General features: G+C 39.1%; 1 protein-coding gene across 5 annotated transcripts in view; it reads left to right on the forward strand.

Annotated features, from left to right (window-relative positions):
• Window positions 1-22,540, forward strand: part of LOC133560854 (protein Dok-7-like) — a 50,934-nt gene that overhangs the window by 20,828 nt on the left and 7,566 nt on the right. For 3 of the 5 annotated variants that reach the window (XM_061913846.1, XM_061913848.1, XM_061913851.1), the window contains 2 exons: window positions 348-417; window positions 18,742-18,883. In XM_061913846.1, coding sequence (XP_061769830.1) covers window positions 348-417; window positions 18,742-18,883 — 212 coding nt within the window. Of the gene's footprint in view, window positions 1-62; window positions 185-347; window positions 418-18,741; window positions 18,895-22,540 lie in introns of those variants that run through there. The other 2 variants (XM_061913850.1, XM_061913849.1) reach the window with 2 other exon arrangements.

Here is a 22,540-nt window from a genome sequence, read left to right on the forward strand (position 1 = left end):
TGCACAGAACACAAGCTGCAGTTTTAGTTGTTTGTTAACATTTTTTGTTTTTACAACAACAGGGATTAAAAATGGGCAAAAATTCTGTCGGTGCAATTTTGGCAAAGTTCCAACATTTTTGGGGGCAGACTTCTGGATTAGACGTCTTGCATTCATATTTTACGAGTTTGTTACAATTCTTGAGGTACTAACTTGAGCCAAAATATTTATTGTTTGACAAAGTTGACGTTTTTGCACACATGCATTGCAATTCTTTATGTCACTAGTAAGCGTAGATTAATTTGAAAAGAATTAAAAACAATAAAATTATATAACCCTGTAATACACAAACTTTTTTTGTCTTGCAGAGGGACGAAAACAATAAGTGCAAGCTGATGGTCAACTGCGGTCCGCAAATGTTGTTGCAAGAATCTGAAGGTAAGTGATACAAAGTAGGTCAATGTGTTAGTTTAAAGGGTGCTAATGACAAAAAGAAAGTAAATTCATCATTCTGTAAGGCACTAACTGCCACAAGGTCAAACAATTAATCTGTCACAGTTTACAATTGTATCCGGATCATGTTCAAATTTTGAGTCTTTGTAACATTAATTCAGATTACAAAGACAACAAATTTTAAAGTGATACTATTAAAACTGCGACCTGTATTCTGCGTACAATTTCCATCCATTCATTTTCTTCCGAGTCACAAGGGCCACAGTCTCAATAGCAAAGTATTTTTCCAGCTCAGCATGCCCAGAACCTCTCACTAGGGTGAGAGGCATTCAGACCATATGCCCGAGTCATCTAAACTTCTCGATGCGAAGGAGCAGCGACTCTCCTCTTAGCTCCTCCCGGCACAATGACCTCCCCCAGTCTCTTAGAGTTAGTCCAACCACCGAAAGAAGAAAACTTGTTTCCGCTGCTTATATTTATATCTTGCTATCTTGTGTCACTGCCTGTTAATCTTGCGCTCTCGCCTTACCCCACCCGTAAAAAAGATTGAGATATTTTAACTTCTCCATATGAGGCAAGACCTCGCGCCCAACCCAAAAGGGGCAATCCACCTTTTTCGGACTAAGGCCATGTCTACACTAAGTCGTTTAACCCCTTAAACAAATAAATATTTAGCCTAAGCCCCGTTTTAGCCACACTAAACCAGCGTTTAAGGTCCCCCCCTCGGACAAATGTTATGACAGTAAGAGCTTTTGAAAAACCGGAACATCTGGACCTGGAGCCACACACAGCAGGCAGGATTTGAGCACATTAAGGAGATGTTGACCGCAGCACTGGTCCTTTCCTTCTACGATGTTGCTAAGCCCACAGTTGTTTCCGCCGACGCCAGTAGTTATGGCCTGGGGGGGCGTACTGCTCCAACTCCATGGAGAGGGGTGGAAGCCAGTAGCCTACTGCTCCAGAAGTCTCACTGAAGCCGAAACACGTTATGCCCATATTGAGAGAGTTTCTGGCTGGTGTATGGGCCTGTGAAAAATTTGACACGTATGTTTGCGGCTTGGATCAGTTCAGGCTTGAGACCGATCACAAACCATTAGTACCGCTTGTCAATAATAGAAGTCTCGACAATGTTCCTTTAAAATGTCAACGGTTACTGATGAGACTCCTGAGGTACAAACCGGTAGCAGAATATGTGCCAGGAAAAACTCTTGTAGTTGCCAATGCCCTGTCTCGTAGCCCACAAAAACACACAAAAGGAGAGACTGACACTCAGGATGATGTGGCGTGCTACGTAGCCAAAGTGATGCAGGGCATCCCAGCAACTCCAACCAGAATGGAGAGCGTCAGAAAAGCAACAATGGCCGACAGCCAGCTACAGGCTGTCATCAAACTAATCAGGTCAGGATGGCCAGAGGACATTGCTAATGTCCCACCGTGTGCCAGAGACTTTCTGAAATTGAAAAATGAACTATCAGAAGCTGATAGCTTGGTCACACGAGGAAACAGAATTGTTATTCCAAAGTCATTAAGAGCAGATATTTTGCAGAAAATACACAATGGACATCAAGGGCCAAAAGGGTCAAAACATTGGTTTGGTGACCAGGACTCTCTGTAGTACTTAAGAACATTGTAGAGTCGTGCAGGACCTGTCAAGAGCAGAAGCGAGCTCAGCAGAAGAAGGCACTACTCTCCACACCCCTGCCAGACCGTCCATGGAAACGAATCGCTCTTGACTTTTGTGAACACAACAGGCACGATTACTATTCATTGTACCTAGAAATCCTGCATCTACCATCAAAAACCAGCGCTCAGGTAATTCAGAGACTGAAAGCAACCTTCGCTAGGTTTGGTATCCCAGATGATGTGGTGAGTGACAAAAACGTGACTGCGGTTGTTGTGTTGTTACTGCGCCGGTAGGATGTTAATGAAAACTGCCTACAATAAACTCACATAAGAAACAAAGAACTCGCCCTCGATCATTCTACACGCGGAAAGCGATAATCGATAACAATTATTTAAAAACAAGCAAACTGGACGATAATAAAAAAAATAAAAAATGCGCGTCCAGCGCGCAGACTTCGGGAAATTTGCGTCTTTTCTGGTTTCAATGCGTAAAAACACACAAAGAGTGCGTCAACGTCAAATTGATGAGAGTATTTGGCGAGTGGCGTTTGGCCCTACTAATTTTGGCTGTCCTTGAACTCACCGTCGTTTGTTTACATGTACAACTTTCAGAGACTTGTTTTAGATAACTCCTTTTTTGTTTTTTATTTTGTCCACCAAATACTTTTTATGCTGTGTGTGAATGTGCAAAGGCGAGCTTTGTTGATGTTGACTTGTGTGGAATTCTAATTGGGCATATTTGATCACGGCATAGAAGTTTGTGTGCCGTTATAGACCACAGCAAACGTTACCAAGCTTTCAAAGATTTTAAGAAATGCATTAGTGTGTGTGTCCAATCCTTTAACATGGACACACACACATCTATACCTTTAGCATCATTAAATGTGATAACAAATTGTCAATTATTCATTTTAATAGCAGATGCTTGAATGCAAACTACAACAACTTTAAGAACTTTTTGGAACACATCAACGAACCCTTCAAAGTGATCGCCGTCACAAAAACATGGATTGATGATAAAAAAGGAATATATTTTGATCTGGAAGGTTTTGAACTAAACTACATCAACAGAACCAACAAAAATTGAGGAAGAGTAGCTGTGTATGTGATGAAGAACCTGAACTACAAAGTGGTAAAAAACATGTCATTTGCTATAGATAATATCTTAGAATGTATTACCTTTGAAATATGTCGGGGCAAAAAAGCAAAAACATATTCAATAGTTGTATATACAGATCACCTAAGTCAAGCATAGAAACATTTGAAGAATGGATCAAGGCAACTTACATGGACAATGGTAAAAAAATTATTTTCTTATGCCGTGACTCTAATATGGACTTATTGAACCCTAACAAGCAAAAGTCTTCATTAATACAATGTACAGCATCAGTTTATATCCTAAAATCACAAAGCCAAGCAGAATCACAGGAGACTATGCCACACTTTTTAATATTTTTACCAATGATTTTAATAACACTACAAGTGGTCTACTTATAACCGACGTTAGTGATCATCTGCCAGGTTCTACAATATATGATGGAAATTGCAAAAAGAACATGGAAAACAAAAGAACATTTCGAAGACTGCACAGAAAAGAGGATGACTGCTTTCAAAATTGAGCTACAAAAGCAAGATTGGTACAATGTGTATAATGAAAAAGAGGTTGATGAAAAATATGAACATTTCTTAAACAAGTTCATAATACTTTATGACAAACATTGTCCATGGAAACAACTCAGTAGTAAGCAGAGAAAGAATAATCAACCATGGATTAAGGATAAAGGATTAAAAAATGCTTGTAAGAAGAATACACGATTGATTGATTGATACTTTTATTAGTAGATTGCACAGTACAGTACATATTCCGTACAATTGACCACTAAATGGTAACACCCGAATAAGTTTTTCAACTTGTTTAAGTCGGGGTCCACGTTAATCAATTCATGGTATAGTATATAGAAAATGCATCGCACAAAGAACTACAGAGGGAGAAATTAAGTACAAAAAGTATAAAAACAAGTTAACAAACATACTACGATCATGTAGAAAATAATATTACAGCGAATTATTGGACAGGAACAAAAATAATATGAGAGCAAAAATAATATGAGAGCAACATGGGGCATTCTCAATAGCATTATTAAAAATGGCACTAAGAGGGATTACCCCCAATACTTCTTAGACGGAAATAAACATAATGACAACTTAAAGGAAGTAGTTGAAAGCTTTAATAACTACTTTGTAAATATTGGACCAAAATTGGAAGAAAGGACTCCAGACCCAGTTTCAATTGAGGACTATAATGATACCATAAAGCGAAATCCCAACTCCATGTTCCTCAGTATTGTGACACAGGAGGAAATAATTACAATCGTGAAAAAATTAAAATATAAGACTTCAACTGATTGTAACGAAATTGATATAGAAACGATGAAAAAGGTTATTGAAGAGATCTCAGGACCATTAATGTATATTAGTAACCTATAATTTCAAACAGGTACATTTCCAAACAAAATGAAAATAGCTTAAGTTGCACCAATTTATAAGACTGGGGACAAACATAAATTTACAAATTATAGACCTGTTTCTTTACTTCCACACTTTTCTAAAATCATTGAAAACCTGTTTAATAACAGATTAGAGAGTTTCATAAATAAAAATAGAATACTCGAAGAGAACCAATATGGATACAGAGCTAATGTTTCAATTTCAATGGCTTTAATTGAAATTACAGAAGAAATTACCATTTAATACATAGTAAAAAATGTGCGGCAGCAGTGTTTATGGATCTAACTAAAGCATTTGACACAATTAATCACAATATTTTAATCAAAAAACTAGAACGATATGACATCAGAGGGTAAGTCTTTCTTGGATAAGAAGTTAACTAACCAACAGGAAACAATACGTGAAGCTAGGCGATTACACTTCAACGCTAAATATATCCTGTGGTGTACCTCAGGGATCAATACTAGGACCGAAATTATTCAATCGCTATATAAATGACATTTGTAAGGTTACAAGAGATTTAAAGTTAGTATTATTTGCGGAATATACAACAGCGTTTAGTTCAGGAAAGAACACACAGAAGATAATCAAATAATAACAAAAGAAATGAACAAATTAAAAAAATGGTTTGACAAAAACAGACTATCGTTGAATCTCAGTAAAACTAAAATAATGCTATTTGGTAACAGTAGAAGAGAAAGTCAGACACAAATACAAATAGACGGAATAGAAATTGAAAGAGTAAATGAAACCAAATTTCTAGGTATAATGATTGATGATAAATTGAACTGGAAATCTCATGTAAAAAATATACAACATAAAGTAGCAAGAAACACGTCAATAATGAATAAAGCTAAATATGTTCTAGACAAAAAATCACTTCATATTCTGTACTGCTCACTAGTGTTACCATATCTGAGTTACTGTGTAGAAATATGGGGAAATAATTACAAAAGTACACTTCATTCATCATCATGGCGCCGATCAAGGCTGCCTATGTGCTCTCGTGCGCTCTGTTTTGTTTGTTTTTGTGCGTAAATTGTGTCCGCGTGCTCCTACACCCGTGAAGAGCTACTGAACATCAGATCTATCACCCCTACGGACTTATTACCGCTCATCTTAGCGTCAGCTGCGGATTTGGTCCACTGTTTGATCAAAAGAGGGAAACCACATCGAAGAAGAAAGAGAGCGGGCGAGGATTACGCACGCCCTTGCTGGCATCTTTCTCTCCAACGTGCGCTCACTTGCCAACAAGATGGATGAGCTAGCGTCGCTGATGAGAAGAAACAAGGACTCTTCCTCATCTTGTGCTTTATGCTTCACGGAAACATGGTTGAGCGCGAGTGTTCCGGACAGCGCGGTTCAACTGGAGGGCTTTCATCCTCTCCGCGCGGACTGAGACGCGCGGCTCTGCGGCAAAAGAAGAGGCGGTGGAGTCTGCTTCTTTATCAACAAGTGCTGTACAGATGTGACGGTGATATCCCAAAACTGCTCTCTTGCTCTGGAATATCTTTTCATTCACTGTAAACCTTTTTACTCACCGCCTGAGATTGTTTCATTCATTCTGGTGGCTACCTACGTTTCACCGCTGAAGCTGTGGATGAGCTGCGCGCATGTTTGGAGACGAGAGACTGGGAGGCAATTGGAGCGGCCACAGACAATCTGGATGAGTATATGGACCTCATACATACAGTTCAATGAGGTGCGCATAATTCCAACGCGCACCAGAGCTATAACAACGACAGGCCCTGGTTCACACCCAAGCTCCGACAACTGCGCAGGACAAAGGACACTGCGTGGAGGATTGGGGACCGGAGTACCTACAGAGAAGCCAAGTACCACTTCAACAGGGAAGTGGAGAAAGCTAAATTTGTGTATTCTAACCGTTTACAGGAACAGTTCCGCTCCAATGACTCTACAGCCGTGTGGAGAGGATTAAGGGCCCTTACAAACTATAAGCCCAAAGCCTTCCAGGCCCTGAATGACCTGACTCTCGCTCAGGACCTCAACACACATTACTATCGTCACGAACGGCCTTCAGCTCATCAAAGCTCCCCACAGACTCCAGCACTACATTAAAGGACTTAAAGGACTCCAAGGACATTAAAGGACTACAAGAACATCATCGGACTTCACCAAAAGCCCTCTCCATCCAAGAGGAGGATGTACGCCGGCCGTTCTTGAAACTGAACACGCGGAAGGCCCCCGGGCCTGATGGTGTCTCCCCCTCCACCTTGAGACCCTGTGCGGATCAGCTGGCTCCTGTCTTCACTGAAATTTTTAACACCTCTCTGGAGCTATGCCACGTGCCGTCCTGTTTCAAGACCTCCACCATCGTCCCTGTCCCCAAGAAAGCTCGGATCACAGGACTTAATGACTACAGGCCGGTGGCGCTGACGTCTGTGGTCATGAAGTCCTTTGAGCGCTTGGTACTGCCCCACCTCAAGGACATCACCGCCCCCCTCCTGGACCCACTGCAGTTCGCCTACAGAGCCAACAGGTCTGTGGATGATGCAGTGAACCTGGCCCTCCACTTCATCCTAGAGCATCTGGACTCCCCAGGAACCTACGCGAGGATCCTGTTTGTGGTTTTCAGCTCCGCCTTCAATACCATCCTCCCTGGACTGCTACAAGACAAGCTCTACCAGCTCAGCATGCCCGACTCCCTCTGCAGTTGGATTAATGACTTCCTGACAGACAGAAGACAGCATGTGTGGCTGGGGAAGATTGTCTCGGACAGTCGTACCACTAACACCTGTATTCCTCAGGGCTGTGTACTTTCCCCCTGGCTCTTCTCCCTTTATACTAACTGCTGCACCTCCAGTCACCAGTCGGTGAAGCTGCTCAAGTTTGCGGACAACACTACTCTCATCGGGCTCATCACGGATGGCGACGAGTCTGCCTACAGGAGAGCGGTGGACCGGCTGGCGTCCTGGTGCAGCCTCAACAACCTGAAGATGAACGCCCAAAAAACAGTGGAGATGATCATGGACTTCAGGAAAGTCACAGCCCCACCATCCCCCCTCCCCCTGATTGACTCTCCCACCCCCGTCTCCATTGTGGACTCCATCCGTTTCCTGGGCACCACCATCACCCAGGACCTCAAGTGGGAACCGACCATCAGCTCGCTCATCAAGAAGGCCCAGCAGAGGATGTATTTTCTGCGGCAGCTGAAAAAATTGAAAGTGATTAAGATGCTGGTGCAGTTCTACTCAGCAGTCATCGAGTCCATCCTCACCTCCTCCATCACCGTGTGGTTCCCCGGCGCCAAGCATCGACTGCAGCGCATGGTACGTGCTGCTGAGAAGGTTATTGGCTGCAAACTCCCACCCCTCCAGGACCTGTTCTCCTCCAGGACCAGGAGGCGTGTGGGTTGGATCACAGCTGACTCTTTTCACCCTGGACACAAAATATTCTCCCCTCTTCCTTCAGGCAGGAGACTACGGTCCATCCAGACCCACACCTCCTGCCACCTGAACAGTTTTTTCCCCTCGGCCATCAGACACGTGAACAATACCAAGATCTGATAGCTCAATTACAGCTCATGTTATTCTATTCTGTGTTATATGTATTTTATGTTGCACGATTGCGCTAGTTTGTGAACCCGTTCTCAAACAATGGCAATAAAAACTTTTCGGATTCTGATTCTGATTCATTCACTAAAAGTGTTACAAAAAAGATCAGTTAGAATAATACATAATATTGGATATAGAGAACATACAAATAATTTATTTATTGAATCAAAGATACTGAAATTCCACGACATAGTAAACTTGCAAACAGCTAAAATGATACACAAAGCAAACTATAACCTGCTACCCAAGAATATACAACAATTTCACCTCAACAAAAGAGGAGAAATATACAAACCCTGTTACCATATGAGTTGGGAAATTGTGTTTGATGTAAATATAAGCGGAATACAATGATTTGCAAATCCTTTTCAACCCATATTCAATTGAATGCACTAATAAGACATTCTATTTGATGTTCAAACTCGTAAACGTTTTTTTTTGTGCAAATAATTAACTTAGAATTTCATGGCTGAAACATGTGCCAAAGTAGTGTGGAAAGGGCATGTTCACCACTGTGTCACATCACCTTTTCTTTTAACAACACTCAAACATTTGAGAACGGAGGAAACTAATTGTTGAAGCCTTGAAAGTGGAATTCTTTCCCATTCTTGTTTTATGTAGAGCTTCGGTCGTTCAACAGTCTCCGCTGTCGTATTTGCCGCTTCATAACGCGCCACACATTTTCGATGGCAGACAGGTCTGGATTGCAGCCGGGCCAGGAAAGTACTGGCACTCTTTTTTTACGAAGCCACGCTGTAGTAACACGTGCTGAATTGTTTTGCTGAAATAAGCAGGGGCGTCCATGAAAAAGACGGCGCTTAGATGGCAGCATATGTTTTTCCAAAACCTGTATGTACCTTTCAGCATTAATGGTGCCTTCACAGATGTGTAAGTTACCCATGCCTTGTGCACTAATGCACCCCCATACCATCACCGATGCTGGCTTTTGAACTTTGCGTCGATAACAGTCTGGATGGTTCACTTCCCCTTTGATCCGGATGACACGATGTCGAATATTTCCAAAAACAATTTGAAATGTGGACACGTCAGACCACAGAACACTTTTCCACTTTGCATCAGTCCATCTTAGATGATCTCAGACCCAGAGGAGCCGACTGCGTTTCTGGATGTTGTTGATAAATGGCTTTTGCTTTGCTTAGTAAAGTTTTAACTTGCACTTACAGATGTAGCAACAAACTGTATTTAGTGGCAGTGGTTTTCTGAGGTGTTCCTGAGCCCATGTGGTGATATCCTTCAGAGATTGATGTCTGTTTTTGATACAGTGCTGTCTGAGGGATCGAAGGTTGCTTTCTGGCCATGTCGCTTGCGTGGAGTGATTTCTCCAGATTCTCTGAACCTTTTGATGATATTATGGACCGTAGATGTTGAAATCCCTAAATTTCTTGCAATTGTACTTTGAGAAACATTGTTCTTAAACTGTTTGACTATTTGCTCACGCAGTTGTGGACAAAGGGGTCTACCTTGCCCCATCCTCTCTTGTGAAAGACTGAGCATTTTTTGGGAAGCTGTTTTTATACCCAATCATGGCACCCACCAGTTCCCATCTAGCCTACACATCTGTGGGATGTTCCAAATAAGTGTTTGATGAGCATTCCTCAACTTTATCAGTATTTATTGCCACCTTTCCCCAACTTCTTTGTCACATGTTGCTGGCATCAAATTCTAAAGTTAATGATTATTTGCAAAAAAAACCCAATGTTTATCAGTTTGAAGATCATATACGTTGTCTTTGTAGCATATTCAACTGAAAATGGGTTGAAAATTGTTTGCAAATCATTGTATTCCGTTTACATTGACATCTAACACAATTTCTCAACTCATGAAAACGGGGTTTGCAATCTTCGAGAAAAATATAATTTAAAACATTTGTATGCACGTACAACACTTAAGACCATCAGTATATCAGTATATGGGATTAAATTAGGGAATGGATTAAGCAAAGCAATCAAACAATGTACTAATATGATTCACTTAAAAAAAACTCTTCAAACTTAAAGTGTTCACAAAGTACAAAGAAGAAGAACCATGATAACCATTCTGAATTTATTCATCCATCCATTCTTTCATTCTCAAAATAATCTTACTTATCTCATCGTATGGAATATAACTTACTTCACTAATTACCTCCCTGGTTGGCACTCAGCATTAAGGGTTGGAATTGGGGGTTGTATTACCATAAAATTATTCCCAGGCGCGGCACCGCTGCTGCCCACTGCTCCCCTCACCTCCCAGGGGTTGATCAAGGGTGATGGGTCAAATGCAGAGAATAATTACGCCACATCTAGTATGTGTGTGACAATCATTGGTACTTTAACTTTAATTATTTATATATTTATTTTTATTGGGATTACTTATGGAGTATATTGTGAATACATTGAGAACAGGAAGTGAACAAAAGTTTTAGCAACTGTTATGTAAAAGAAAAGGGGTAGGACTAAATACGCTCTGTTTCCTACTGGAAATTGTGATGTATCATGTTGTATGCTTGCATGTTCAAAATAAACTTAAACTTAATTTAACAACTCAATTCTAAACCAGTAATTTCCAGGATTAATCCCATCCTCTCAGAAGCTTCAGTTTTACTAATGTTTTCCAATGTTGTACAATGTGTAGAATAAATATTATATTTCTGTCAACGAAAATTTGCGTCAGCCTGCGACACTATAGTAATTTTGATAGTTGGCTGATATAAATGATAAACACACTAAGGCTTTTAATTTTTTGCAGTTCCGGACATATTTTTTTATTCTTGGTCCAATATGGCTTTTTTTACATTTTGGGTTGCCAACCCCTGACTTAGAGCATATAACGTGCAATATACAGTGCAAAGGTTTGTTTACATATACAAGGTGAAACTAATGCAACATAATATATTTCAAACCTTTTCTTGATATAATGTTGATTGCTTACCGTTCATGAAAACCTTAAATTGAAAATCTCAGAAAATGTGGTATTGAAAAACAAACAAAAAACTAACCCATGACCATCAAAGTTGTATTTAAATAGAGGCTTGTATTGAGTCAAATATCACATGAATATGTGATATTAACTCACATTTGAAGTTGAATTGCTGACATGACTGGACTTTTACACGATGTTCTAATTTTATACGAATCACCTGTATAATATAATGACTGATAGAAAATGTTCTTGCAGGAAAACATGCAACTTTTTTCTGACTCCTATTGAACATTCACCTACCGAAGGAGCATCTATATGGAAAATTCTTGCAAGCTCAGTGGCATTCGTCTTTCCTGGTCAAGTGGTACTCTTCACTGCCGCGGTGAAATCTCGTGGCAGATGTGAACTGGAGCCATTACTGCCCGCCTCCAAACCAATTAGAATATGTCTCCTCATGCTCATCTAAATGAGAAGGCATTCATTTTAATTTAACAGGCAATAGGAGCACATCCACCACCTACACAAGAGATTAGTGAAACAATATAAAATATTGTTGAACAAGAAAATATGGAACTTAAAAAGTTCTGCAACAAAGTCCATGAAAGTCAGGATTTGAAGAATGACATAGATCCAGATACAAATGTTTTCTTCCACATCAGTAACAATTGTTATTCTACAGATGAACAATATTAAAAAGAGTACCAATGATTGTCACGCACACTAGGTGTAGTGAAATTAGTCTCTGCATTTGACCCATCTCCTTTTTCAAAATACAGTAGCAACATTAAATTTGATAATAAACGGCCAATTATTCATTTCAGTCGCAGAAGTTTGTACGCTAATTACAACATTTCGACAAACTCTTCACAGTGATCGCTGTCACAGAAACATGAATTGATGATAAAAAAAAAGTATGAAATTTTAATCTGGAAGGATACAAACTAAATTACATGAAAAGAACCAACAAGAATGGAGGAAGACTAGGGGTGTTCGTGATAAAAAAAAAAAACCTAAACTACAAAGTGCTAAAAACCGGGGGCGTCACTAGACCTAATACTGTACTGGGGCACACCTGGGTCACAAATAATTAATGTGAGCGTGCAAAGCGCGCAAGCAAAAACATTTTTAGCACTTATTTATTATAAAAAAATACATAAATAGTGCTTTAAACAATGAAATCATATCAGATTATGTTGTATGGATCTTTGATTAACCACCTGAAATTAACTAATGCATTTGACCTACTTGTGCACTTTTTTACTCCAGACTTCTAAACTGCTACTGGTAAAAGCAAAAAGGAAGAGCAATGAATATTTTTGAAATATATATTGCAGTAATCCTCTGCAAATTTAACATCTACAAAAGTAAAACAAAAAATAAAGCACCCCTACATCTCTGGGTTCTTTTATATTATTTAATTTCCATTTATGGCAATGTGGCTAATCCTATTTCAGATACACAAAACTACAAAATATACACAAAACAATAAAGCCACAGTAGTAGAATAAATGAACAACTGTTGTGTGTCTGTTAAGGGAATCATTTTCTGAGAAGTAAACTGTAACGTCTCGTTTTCATTTTTGCAAAGTGGTCAATCACTCTGGACAGACATGGAAATATTACAGTAACTGTTATACAGTTGACCAGTGGTTCCCAACTGGTGGGTCGTGACATAAAAGTGGATTGTGTGTCATTTTCAGCGAGTCGCAGTCAGATGTGTGCATGAAGAAAAACATGTTTAGGGAGAAAAAAATCAAATCGTGGCAACAAAATCAGATATTTTTAGCCATTTTTCTAGTGACTGTTAGTGAGTATTTTAGCAAAAGGCAAACCGACTAACAAGTTGGAGGAGGACTCAGGACGGACATGGTAATATATTTAAAAAAAATCTAAATGGGGCAACAAAACCCGATATTTTCAGCCATCTTTCGGAAAACAAATACAGAAATGTTACTATTTTTTCTGGAAACAAAACCAGATGCTTCAACTGTAGCCATTTTTCTGGTGACAAAACAAGATTATTTTTTGTCAAAGTCACACCGATTAACAAGACAAGTCTACTGTGCTATTTTTCTGTGAAATAAACTTAAATGTTTTAAAAATTTGGTTCACGACTTGATGATACGCAATAATGTTTTTCTTCCTGAAGATAAACCATTTGAGAAGCACTCAACTCACACATGCTTACTCCAAATCCTCATTGATGCAGAACCAACAGACAATAACCGACATTATGTTTCATGTTCTTTGGAAATTCGCTTGACAGCTCGTACAGCAAATGAATATGTTTGTCTTGATACAAGGAATAACGTTAGCTAACTTAGCATCAACTTGAGACAATGATGTTGCCTAGCTAGCTAGGATTTCACTTACATCTCTCCTTCCTGCTGCTTCTTCTCTGCTGCGGGTGAATAACTTTCTGATATCCATCTGGGAGTTACAGTTTGAGTCAAATCAAAATCCAAATAATATAATTAACAAATTGTTGTTGGCTAACGTTACCTACCTCAGCAGTGATTCTCATCCTCTCTCTCTTTCTCTCTCTCTCTCTCTGTTTTTCTCTCTCTCTCTCTCTCTGTCTCTCTCTCTCTCTCTCTCTCTCAACTGAAGTCTCGATCCACACGTAAATAAATTACCATATTAAGTAGCCATGTGCTCATTGTTACGGAGTGAATACAGTAGCAATCAATTACCATACTAAGTAGTATGTGCGCTGTTGTCTATGTTATGTAGACTTAAAACTCTGAAGCGTTTTTTTTTTTATTGGTGAAATTTGTACTGGGGCACTGCAGATCAACAGTGGGGCACGTGCCCCAGTGAAATCTGTCTGGCAACGCCCCTGGTAAAAACAAGTCATTTGCTATTGAGAACATCTTAGAATGTATAACCATTGAAATATGTGATGAAAAAAAATAAAACCATATTCGCAGTTGTATTTATAGATCACCTAAATCAAGTGTTAAACGTTTGACAACCGGATTAAGGCAAATCTTGTGGACATGAATCACAAAATAATGTTCTTATGTGGTGACTTTACCCTTGATATTGAGCCCTCATAAGTTGATGACTTATTTGATATTGTATAACACAAAGAACTACGGATGCAGAAAATAAGTACAGAAAGTATAAAAACAAGTTAACTACAATACTACAAACACGTAAGAAAGAATACTACTGCCAATTATTAGACAGGAACAAATAAAGTATGAGAGCAACCTTAATAGTATTTTTAAACAATGGCACTAAAATGGATTACCCCCTATACTTGTCAGACAGAAACATAAAAAAAGACAACATGAAGGAAGTAGTTGAAACCTTCAATAATTACTTTGTAAATATCGGACCAAAATTGGACGAAAGAATTCCAGACCCAGTTTCAACTGAGAACTGACCTTTTATGATTGTAATGGAATTGATATGGAAACAATAAAAAAGGTTATTGAAGCGATCTCAGGACCATTAATGTGTATCAGTAACCTATCATTTCAAACAGGCAAATTCCCAAACAAAATGAAAATGGTTAAAGTTGTACTAATTTATATAAGACTGGAGACAAACACCAATTTACAAACTATACCTGTTTCTTTATTTCACAATTTTCCAAGATTATTGAAAAACCGTTATATAAAAGATTAGATTATTACAAACCCTGTTTCTATATGAGTTGGGAAATTGTGTTAGATGTAAATATAAATGGAATATACTGATTTGCAAATCGTTTTCAACCCATATTCAGTTGAATATGCTACAAAGACAGGTGGCAATAAGTACTGATAAAGTTGAGGAATGCTCATCAAATACTTATTTGGAACATCCCACAGATGTGCAGGCTAATTGGGAACAGGTGGGTGCCATGATTGGGTATAAAAACAGCTTCCCAAAAAATGCTCAGTCTTTCACAAGAAAGGATGGGGTGAGGTACACCCCTTAGTCCACAACTGTGTGAGCAAATAGTCAAACAGTCTACAAACAACGTTTCTCAAAGTGCAATTGCAAGAAATTTAGGGATTTCAACATCTACGGTCCATAATATCATCAAAAGGTTCAGAGAATCTGGAGAAATCACTCCATGTAAGCGGCATGACCGGAAACAAACATTGGATGACCATGACCTTTGATCCCTCGGACGGCACTGTATCAAAAACCGACATAAATCTCTAAAGGATATCACCACATGGGCTCAGGAACACTTCAGAAAACCACTGTCACTAAATACAGTTTGTCGCTACATCTGTAAGTGCAAGTTAAAACTATACTATGCAAAGCAAAAGCTATTTATCAACAACATCCAGAAACGCTGCCGGCTTCTCTGGGCCCGAGATCATCTAAGATGGACTGATGCAAAGTGGAAAAGTGTTCTGTGGTCTGACGAGTCCACATTTCAAATTGTTTTTGGAACTATTCGACATCGTGTCAGCCGGACCAAAGGGGAAGCGAACCATTCAGACTGTTAGACGCAAAGTTCAAAAGCCAGCATTTATGATGGTATAGGGGTGCATTAGTGCCCAAGGCATTGGTAACTTACACATGTGTGAAGGCACCTTTAATGCTGAAAGGTACATACAGGTTTTGGAACAACATATGCTGCCATCTAAGCGCAGTCTTTTTCATCCACACCCCTGCTTATTTCAGCAAGACAATGCCAAACCACATTCAGCACATGTTATAACAGCGTGGCTTCGTAAAAAAAGAGTGCGGGTACTTTTCCCTGGCCCGCCTGCAGTCCAGACCTGTCTCCCATCGAAAATGTGTGGTGCATGATGAAGCGTAAAATACGACAGCGGAGACCCCGGGCTGTTGAACGACTTTTTTTGAACACTTTCAAAGCTTCAACAATTAGTTTCCTCAGTTCCCAAATGTTTATTGAGTGCTGTTAAAAGAAAAGGTGATGTAACACAGTGGTGAACATGCCCTTTCCCAACTTCTTTGTCACGTGTTGCTGGCATCAAATTCTAAAGTTAATGATTATTTGCAAAAAAAAAAAAGTTTAACAGTTTGTACATCAAATATGTTGTCTTTGTAGCATATTCATCTGGATATGGGTTGAAAATGATTTGCAAATCATTGTGGCCCTGCAATGAGGTTGCGACTTGTCCAGGGTGTACGCCGCCTTCCGCCCGATTGTAGCTGAAATAGGCGCCAGCGCCCCCCGCCACCCCAAAAGGGAATAAGCGGTAGAAAATGGATGGATGGATGTATTCCGTTTACATTTACATATATACAATATATATATTTATCTATGTATATATATTTATTTATATATTATTTATACAGATTTATTTAATTATATATGCACCTTATTGCTTTTTTTTTTTTATCTTGCACCACCATGAGCTTATGTAACGAAATTTCGTTCTTATCTTTGCTGTAAAGTTCAAATTTGAATGACAATAAAAAGGAAGTATAAATCTAGTCTAACACAAATTCCCAGCTCTGGGACATAAACAAATATTCTGGGCTAATGGCATTAAACGAAATAACGGAATAGATTACCAATGCAATAGATGGTAAACAATGTGCAGCGGCAGTGTATAAGAATTTAACTAAGGCATTTCACACAATTAATTGTAATATTTTAATGAAAGAATTTGAAGCAGTATGGCATCAAGGGGTTGGTCTTAAACTGAAGACAAGAAATGAATAAAGAGATGTTTGACAAAAATAGACAATTCTTGAACCTCAGTAAAACTAAAAATATAAAACTTAAGGTGGCAAGAAATACATCAATAATGAATAAAGCAAAATATGTATTGGACAAAAAAAATAATCAGTCCGTGTTCTCTACTGTTCGCTCGTGTTACTATATCTGAGTTATTGTGTAGAAATATTGGGGAACTAATTACAAAAGTACGCTTCATTCACTAACCGTATTACTTACAAAAGGGGTCAGTGAGAATAATACGTAATCTTGGATAAAGAGAACATTTATATTCAATATTTATTGAATCATAAATATTACAATTCAAGGATATAGTGAAAATGCAAACAGCCAAAATTGTGTACAAAGCAAACTATATCAACCTGCTACCCAAGAATGTACAATTCAACAAAAGAGGATACATAAAACCTGAGACAAAAATCTAATTTAAAACATGTACAGTATCTGCACATACAGCAGTTACAACCTTTAGTATATCAGTATGTGGAAATAATTTATTTTAAATTTTTGAACTGTTTAAGAAACTGTTCAAACTCAAAGTGTTTACAAAGTACAATCTATTGAAAATGAGATCATCCTATTCATCTCGCAACTTACTTTGATATACATCTTTTTTCAGAATTGTATTATTTATGGAGTAAATTGTGTACAAATTGACAACAGGAAGTGAACAAAAGTGTTAGCAATTGCGATGAAATGGAAATGTTGAAAAGAGAAACTGGAAATTGTGATGTATGTATGTATGCATGTTCGAACTAGAAACCATTTTTTAACCAATAACTGGATTTTATTTGAGTTTTTACAATGCATAATTAAATGCATCGTCTTATGTGTATACCGAGGATAAAGACAATAGAACACATTTCACTTTTGACATTATAATATCAGCAGACGAGTCATAGAGACAACTATTTTAAGTTGTCCAAAGCTAATATTACCTTATAACTTGTTCTTTTATTTTATGCTGCCATATGAACTAGTGGTATGCTTTGCTAAGTTTAGACACTTTTTCTGTGCTAATTAGCTGATTTAAATGGCACGTTTTTTGAACCGCTCTAGTTGTTCTGACAAAATATTGACGTCACAGAGGAATTTAGACTAGAAGCACTTTTACATAGTGAAACCCAATATCTAAGTTACATTTAAACTAAGTGGGTAAAGTGTCTTGCCCAAGCACACAACGGCAGTGACTAGGATGGCGGAAACAGGGATCGAACCTGGAACCCTTAAGTTGCTGGCACGGCCTCTCTACCAACCGAGCGATACCGCCCAGATGGATAGAATAGTGGAGCACATGGTGCAAAGAACAGCAAACAGTGTCAAACTATATTTTCAACTCCTATGAGACAACCATGTGACTGTAGAGCAGGGGTGTTAAACACTTCAGAGGGGGCGGAGCTATGTATCCGGTTAAGATGGAGGACTGGGGACACATTACCTGGGCGCACATAAACATGCTGAAATTACATGTATCCCCTTCCGACTTCATGTGTGATTCATGAAATGAGTCCAAATTCACAAGTTTTGTTGTAAATGATGCTACATGTGTTCAGAAATAAACCACAAGAAGCTAGTACACTAGTTGAGGAAAATGAGGAAATTACATGAACAACATTCTGTAATTGGATTTTGATATTACCATATATTGCATCTTCTGATAGATTGAAATTTTACACCAACAAGAGCATTTTAAAACTCTGCCAGACTCACATCTATTTGACCGATGAACTTTATCACATCTTTTATTCAGAAATGATAAATCACGACAAATGAAGATAGACTTCTATGAACAGCAACATATAAGTGTGGAAAAAACAAAAAACATTATGATTTGTATGTTTTCAGATTGAGCTTGTTCCGTTTTTTTAAACAAAGAAAACAATCTGAAGTTGTCTATATTTTAAGTAATCATGCCGTGATTTTACCATTGTGATTATATTTAAAAAAAAATTGTCGTTGGCAGTAATTGTAGCGGTGTAACAGTGCAAGGAGCTTACTTTTTGGAGCATTTTTCTCTTACAGGAACAACATTCCCCATGGAAGCGTCTCCTGCAGAAAGGCCTCGCAGTGCCGCTGTGACGTACGTCAATATTCCAGTGAGTCCAACGTCCAAGAAACAGCTCAACTACATGGAGCTGGAGCTGCAAGAGCACAGTGCCCGAAGGTCCGCACCGAGTAAGGATTTAACGCAAATACGCCATTTGCTGTGTTCTTGTGTTGCGCCTTGAGCTAAAAGGTGTGTTGTACATAACATAGGTCAATGTTTTATTCAAACTGCATTCAAATTTGGCAGTTTTGTAAATGTACTTAAGATCTCGCCATGGGCTGAAAAGGGTACTCTCTGTGAGTTTGATGAAGTTACAACATTTTTGTGAGCAGAACTTAGGTCACATTTAGTTTGAATTATGTAAGATTTAGTGCTATTAGATAACACCAACAACAGTCCTCATTTTATGCAAATATATTTTTCCCCCAAAAATCCATGAGTATTTCTATTTTCTAATACAAATCTTTAAATTCAAGGTAATACTTTTTTTGTAGAATTAATACTTTTCGGGTGTGGCTTTTCTTAATGAAAATAACTTTTTTGACCGCCATTCAGAACTTTTTTCTCCGAAAGTGTTTTTCCACAGTATGTTTTGCCATAAAGACTGATTTTTCCTTTTAATGTTACGTTTTCTTGTGATGTTACGAGTTTCTCGTAAATCAGCATTTTCTCGTAATATGAATTCTTTAAAGAAAAAAAAGAAAAGAAGATTGAGTGAGTCAGTCTTTTGAAACCGGTTCTGAACAAAAATCAATTCCTTGGAATCGTTAACCAATTTTTCAAACAATTATTTTAAAGTTGCCAGTCAGCAAAATGGCAGTGCCCTGGCAGAACAAACGCTCTAAAGTTAAGGTACATTTTACGAGAAAATATTGGAACAGCGCTAGTTGTATAACTGTAAAGTTGCTATTTCATCAAGAGGAGGACATACAATGCTGAAACATTTGAACATACAGCAGGCAATTACTATAAATGAAAGTAGCGTTTTTGAATCATGCCGATCTCATCCCAGCAACCATAACGCTAGCACGTCATCTGCCGTAACAAGTGCTAACCGACTATCGTGTTTGTTGGATTGAAATGAATGCCTTCTCATTGATATGAGAATGACGAGAGACAGATTCTGACTGGCTCCGAGTTGGACAGTAAGTACTAGCTCCAGTTCATGTCTATATTGTCTCCTTTCACCACGGCAAGGAAGTGTACAAGCAGTGACTAAGTTTGTGGTCAAAAGCTTTCACAAATTTGCCACAGTGCTGCTAGTTTTCAAGAGGTCAAGGTTCAATTGTAGTCAGAGAAATGTTGCATGTTTAATTTTCATGATGGTAAAACTCATAAAATTACTTTAATGTCAGCAATCCAACTTCAAGTTTGAAAGTAAGACGGGATATGCAAAGTGTGATACGTCAAGCCTTTATTTATTATTATTTTGATAATCATAGCTTACAGTTTTTGAAGACACCACATTTTCGGAGATTTTAATTTCAAGGTTTTCATAAACTGTAGGCCATAATCATCAAAACAATATCAAAAGGAGGCTTGAAATAGCTTGAGTTGCATGTTATGTATATGATAGTTTGACCTTGTAGACTAAATAAACTATTTCAATATTTAGGATTTCACTAGTATGTTATCTAGAAAGATGAATGTTAAATATTAAATGTTACGTTCTTCTACATTCATTTCTTGTATTTGTCTTTCAAGACCTCACTTTTGGCTTTGTAAGGTCATGTTACCTCCTAACTGCAGTTCAATTCCTAAAGGCTTAATTGTTTAAAGGGTTAAGATGCTTGGTCTCTGAACAAGTGGGCTAGGGTTCAAATCTCAGCAAGGTTGATTAGTATTGTTTTAATTTTTTTTAAAATAATTTAAATAATGTTTGTAAACTGCCTTATTTTTCGGACCACAGGGCGCGCCGGATCATAAAGAGCATTGCCGAAAAGCAGGTCTATTTGGGTCTATTTTCATACAAAAGGTGCACCGGATTATAAAGTGCATTAAAGGGGTCCTATTGTGATTATTTTTCTTTAAAACACTTCTGTGTGGTCTACATAACATATAATGGTGATTCTTTGGTCAAAATGTTGCATAGATTATGTTTTAAAGACCAAGTCGCTATTTGACCATCTCTTCAGGATGCGCTGTTTTGGGGGTGGTCTTTACGTGGCCCTACTTCGACAGTATCTTCTCCCAGTCGTATTTGTAGTACTGGTAGTTTTTAGTGCTTCCATAGCGAGTCTACTGACAGATCTAATTTACAACTATACACTACTTTATATTAGAAATGGCAACACCGGAGGATGAATGCTCCACAACAAGATAGAGGGAAAAAGAAGGAGCTTATTGACTGCTATAGTAACGACAATGGTGGATGGGCACATTTTCGGGACTTATACAGATCCTAAATACACATCAGCAGGTACCAACCGCTAAGAAAAGTTGGTTTTAAATAAAATGTCTAAACAAAACGCCAAATAATGTTTCCTAATAGATGCCACTTTGGGGTCCTTGTGCACACACCTTAATAATACCCGTATGTTGAAGCACAGTAGGTCTGACTACTGTAGCCGTAATGCGCCGACAATCCAAACGGTGTGGCTTCGTAGCTTACTAATGTCGTGCTAAAACGTTTTGACTGACTTTTGAGCGCTGTGTCTAATACTCTATATTGTCAATGAAACATAAAAGTTTTAGACTTGCTTGCCAACCTGTACTGGCTCATGTCTTTATTAAGGGTGTAACGGTACGTGTATATGTGTTGAACTGTTTCGGTACGGGGGGTTCGGTTCGAAACGTAGGTGCACCGAACGAGTTTCCACATGGACATATTACGAAGCGCACCGCACGTTGTGCTAACAATGCACACCGAGGCACAACACATGGCATGCTGGCAACGACTGGGCTCCGACAACATGCAAAAGCCAGAGCTGGAAGACCCACCTGCCTCGTTAAGATCTCCCGTTTGGTAAACACTTCGGCTTCGCGGTGCGATACAACAATGGAGGACGAGAATTGGACAAAGCGAAAGCGGTTTGCTAACATTGTTCAGCAGCAGTAGGGTATGCTTCTGGCAACACGTCAAACATGCTAACTCATTGAAAGCGGCAACACCCCCAAGTGAACATCGCCTCAACAAAGAGAAAGAGAAACGTGGTGCAAACACAGCTCTTCACCGCATTCAAGCAGCCTTAAGCGCCAGTCAGACAGGACTGAAGCAACAACAAATGCCGTCTGTGTTTTTATAGCAGCAGATTTATTACCATATTGTATTAAAAAATAGATTTTGACCCACTTCTATGGTGGAAGGACAATGACAATATATCCTCTTACTGCCGAGTTAGCCAGGCATTACTTCGCCATACCATCCATCCATCATCTTCCGCTTATCCGAGGTCGGGTCGCGGGGGCAACAGCCTAAGCAGGGAAACCCAGACTTCCCTCTCCCCAGCCACTTCGTCTAGCTCTTCCCGGGGGATCCCGAGGCGTTCCCAGGCCACCCGGGAGACATAGTCTTCCCACCGTGTCCTGGGTCTTCCCCGTGGCCTCCTACCGGTTGGACGTGCCCTAAACACCTCCCTAGGGAGGCGTTCGGGTGGCATCCTGACCAGATGCCCGAACCACCTCATCTGGCTCCTCTCGATGTGAAGGAGCAGCGGCTTTACTTTGAGTTCCTCCCGGATGGCAGAGCTTCTCACCCTATCTCTAAGGGAGAGCCCCGCCACACGGCGGAGGAAACTCATTTCGGCCGCTTGTACCCGTGATCTTATCCTTTCG

The sequence above is a fragment of the Nerophis ophidion genome, linkage group LG10, assembly GCF_033978795.1.
Source record: "Nerophis ophidion isolate RoL-2023_Sa linkage group LG10, RoL_Noph_v1.0, whole genome shotgun sequence".
Classification (NCBI taxonomy): domain Eukaryota; kingdom Metazoa; phylum Chordata; class Actinopteri; order Syngnathiformes; family Syngnathidae; genus Nerophis; species Nerophis ophidion.